Consider the following 3,098-nt stretch of genomic DNA (forward strand, 5'->3'; position numbering starts at 1 on the left):
AAGCTTCACGGTGCTTTTGGTGCTTTTTGTACTCATTGGCCCTGGCTCTTAGCGTCGGAAGAAGCTTCTGAATTACTGCTGACAACTGAACTCCTTGTCATCCTTCAGCCAGAGCCCCCACAGCGGGTGCGAAAACTGGCTATCTGTAGTCAGATTGGTTAATACTTCCCTCTTGAGATCAACTATCTCCTGCAAGTCTGGGCGTTTTGCTTGTTTATATACTGACAGTACAGCAGCCAGTCGATTGATCAGATGGTCTAGCGCTCTTGTTTTTCTCAATCTCGCTCCTGGTGGACGGAAAAAGTCCGGGGGGAACTTCTGCACAAACTTAGCCCACCACTTCCCGGTATTCATATTTTCCCCTAGGAGCTCAATTGCGCTTACCACGCAGTCAACTACCATAAACCATGATGCTAGTTTCTTGGCAATAAAGCTAGATGTACGTCGCTCACATGGCTGTGACAGCTTGATTGATGCATAGTTTACCAAGTTTTCAACGTTGGTCACGAGTAAGTCCACATCTGCAGCCGTCAGTGAAGGCTTAGCAAATAACTCACGTATTGTCGTGTATGCCCCCATTGGGCCAGTAACATTTAGATCGATCAATAGTGCACGGCTCGGACAGAACTTTGTGCAAATACTCTCCGGATTTACCTCAGGCAGCCGCACAAAAGGATGCTGACGAATGTCCGGAGCGTTACACCTTTCCCTCTCGTCGCCGCTGGTTACGGGCCCACCTCTAGCAGACTCGGATATCTCCGAGGCATCCAAAGTACCGTTGGCGGCTTGCGCCTGGCTCCCACGCTGTTGAACTATTTCCGCTTGCCACATCAACACTGAATTGCCATAGCCGAAGCCTCCAGGAAAGTTCCCACGACCGACTGTACCTGCAGGGCTGTCAGTTCCAAACGAACCCGTATCAGTTGAAGCTAGTGAGGCTGCATCCACCGTTGGGTTTTGCAATGCAGTGCCCACTGCACTGTGCTGAAGGGCCTGCGGATACATGCTACCTGAGTGGTAGTCGAGCCAAGCCGCAGGATTCCGGGGGTCTTCACTGCTGGTTGCGCTGCCAACTGACGAAAAGGCCCCTTGGTTTGTAATTACCTCTTGTTCATAAATACCCGACGAACTTGTTCGAGATTCTGATACATTCCACTGAGGCCCTTGCATTCCGCTCGCTCCTGCGGCCTGCACTTGCTGCCCCTCTTCCCCCAAAACAGGCCATGCCGGATTCGCCGTCCAGGCATCTGCACTAAAAGGGTCGAACCCACTGCCCACTTCCCCTCCACTACGGTCTGACCCAAATCTGCCAGCAGACACCCCTGGGTGCGAGGTGGACTGCCATGACTCATCTAGCCGAGGAATCTTAGACAGTGGAGAATGAGCTTCATCTTGGAATCCCTTTTGCAATGCAGTGTCCACTGCACTGTGCTGAAGGGCCTGCGGATACATGCTACCTGAGTGGTAGTCGAGCCAAGCCGCAGGATTCCGGGGGTCTTCACTGCTGGTTGCGCTGCCAACTGACGAAAAGGCCCCTTGGTTTGTAATTACCTCTTGTTCATAAATACCCGACGAACTTGTTCGAGATTCTGATACATTCCACTGAGGCCCTTGCATTCCGCTCGCTCCTGCGGCCAGCCCTTGCTGCCCCTCTTCCCCAAAAGCGGGCCATGCCGGATCCGCCCGCCAGGCATCTGCACTAAAATGGTCGGACGCACTGCCCACTTCCCCTCCACTACGGTCTGACCCAAATCTGCCAGCAGACACCCCTGGGTGCGAGGTGGACTGCCATGACTCATCTAGCCGAGGAAACTTAGACAATGGAGAATGAGCTTCATCTTGGGATCCCTGTGAAGTGAGAATCTGCATGTGTTCAAAAGCCGCTGAGGATACCTGCAGCATGGATACCAGCCTAGCCTTTGCTTCTGTCGCGTCCCCACTGTCCTCGAAACCAGCTCCCCAAATGCCATGCTCCGCCTCCAAATCCAGGCACTGGTCCAAAATGCCGGATCGCTCCTGATCCTCTGCCGTATCCGAAAGATTGCGGGGTGTTGCTGCACCATGACTCACTCTCCGTTGGATACTTCGGCACACAGCCAACAAAGCCACAAGCGTTACCAGTGAAACAATGCACACCACAGCCCCAACTAGAAACTTGGTGCGACGTGGTCCTCGCTGAAGTACCTCGCGTCCACGACTGACTGCATGCTTGAGTGGGTGAGGTGGCAAAGTAGTGGTTAGGTTGTGGGGATATAAAGTTGCCAGGGAATCCTGCAGATCCGCATCTGCTGGAAGGTGTATTTGCGTCATTGTGGACGAGATCTATTCGCCCTTCCGCAGGGAAAAAATCTGTGGGCGTCGCCTTAGAGGGTCTGTGTGGGAAGCAAAGTAGAGAAAGTGCGGTACAAACTTGGCTGTGCCTAGACTCCCCTTCAATTTCATGATTCGCTTCTCAACTGCCCCATGATCCCATGTGGTCCATAGCCGATCTGCAAAATTTTACGAAAGAACAGAAGGGAAGATAAAGCCATTATGGCAGTATCGTCAAACAAATTTATGCAATTCGCAAGGACTAAATGAAAAAATGGTTGCTGTATGTTTTTACTCTCAATCATATCAGGCAAGCAATGAAAGACTGATTTCAGCTTGCCTACTCGGACCGTTCCCGCTGAAGTGCCAAGCACCAAACTGGCTCAATTGAGTTGCCGTGGAACGCAACAGAAGGCTCATAAAACGTATTCAAATAATAAATGTGGTAACAAGTAATGGAATTGTGCGGTATATTGACTGGTGTTCTGGTGAAGGCTACCCCTACGGGTTCAGTTAAGGGACACGCGTGCTTGTAGCCTTGGGAGCTCTGCGCTGCAGGGAGGAGGAGTGAAATCTTTTCCTGTTTTCCGGATGAAGCCCAGCTAAATTGTCACTGTGTGGGATTCAATTTATGTTTGGGGACCCTGGGTGGGTCGCAAAGAAGTCTTGTGCGATAGCCAGTTCAAGAGAGTCACCCAGTTGCGCCGGATGCACGCCATTGGGGGGCTGTTCCGCAAGGAAAACTTTAATATGAACGGAATACCGGCTACTGGTGACGAAACTAAAAC

General features: G+C 51.6%; 1 protein-coding gene across 1 annotated transcript; it reads right to left on the reverse strand.

The window, feature by feature from the left end:
• Positions 1-486: 486 nt before the first annotated feature.
• Positions 487-2,310, reverse strand: EAH_00032290 (hypothetical protein; the record flags this gene model as incomplete). Its single annotated transcript, XM_013392316.1, has 1 exon — positions 487-2,310. A coding segment is annotated over one exon (1,824 nt), but the record flags the coding sequence as incomplete, so codon positions are not given.
• Between the last annotated feature and the right edge of the window lie 788 nt (positions 2,311-3,098).

Source organism: Eimeria acervulina, genomic scaffold (genome assembly GCF_000499425.1).
Source record: "Eimeria acervulina Houghton genomic scaffold, Eah_scaff311, whole genome shotgun sequence".
NCBI classification, from domain to species: domain Eukaryota; phylum Apicomplexa; class Conoidasida; order Eucoccidiorida; family Eimeriidae; genus Eimeria; species Eimeria acervulina.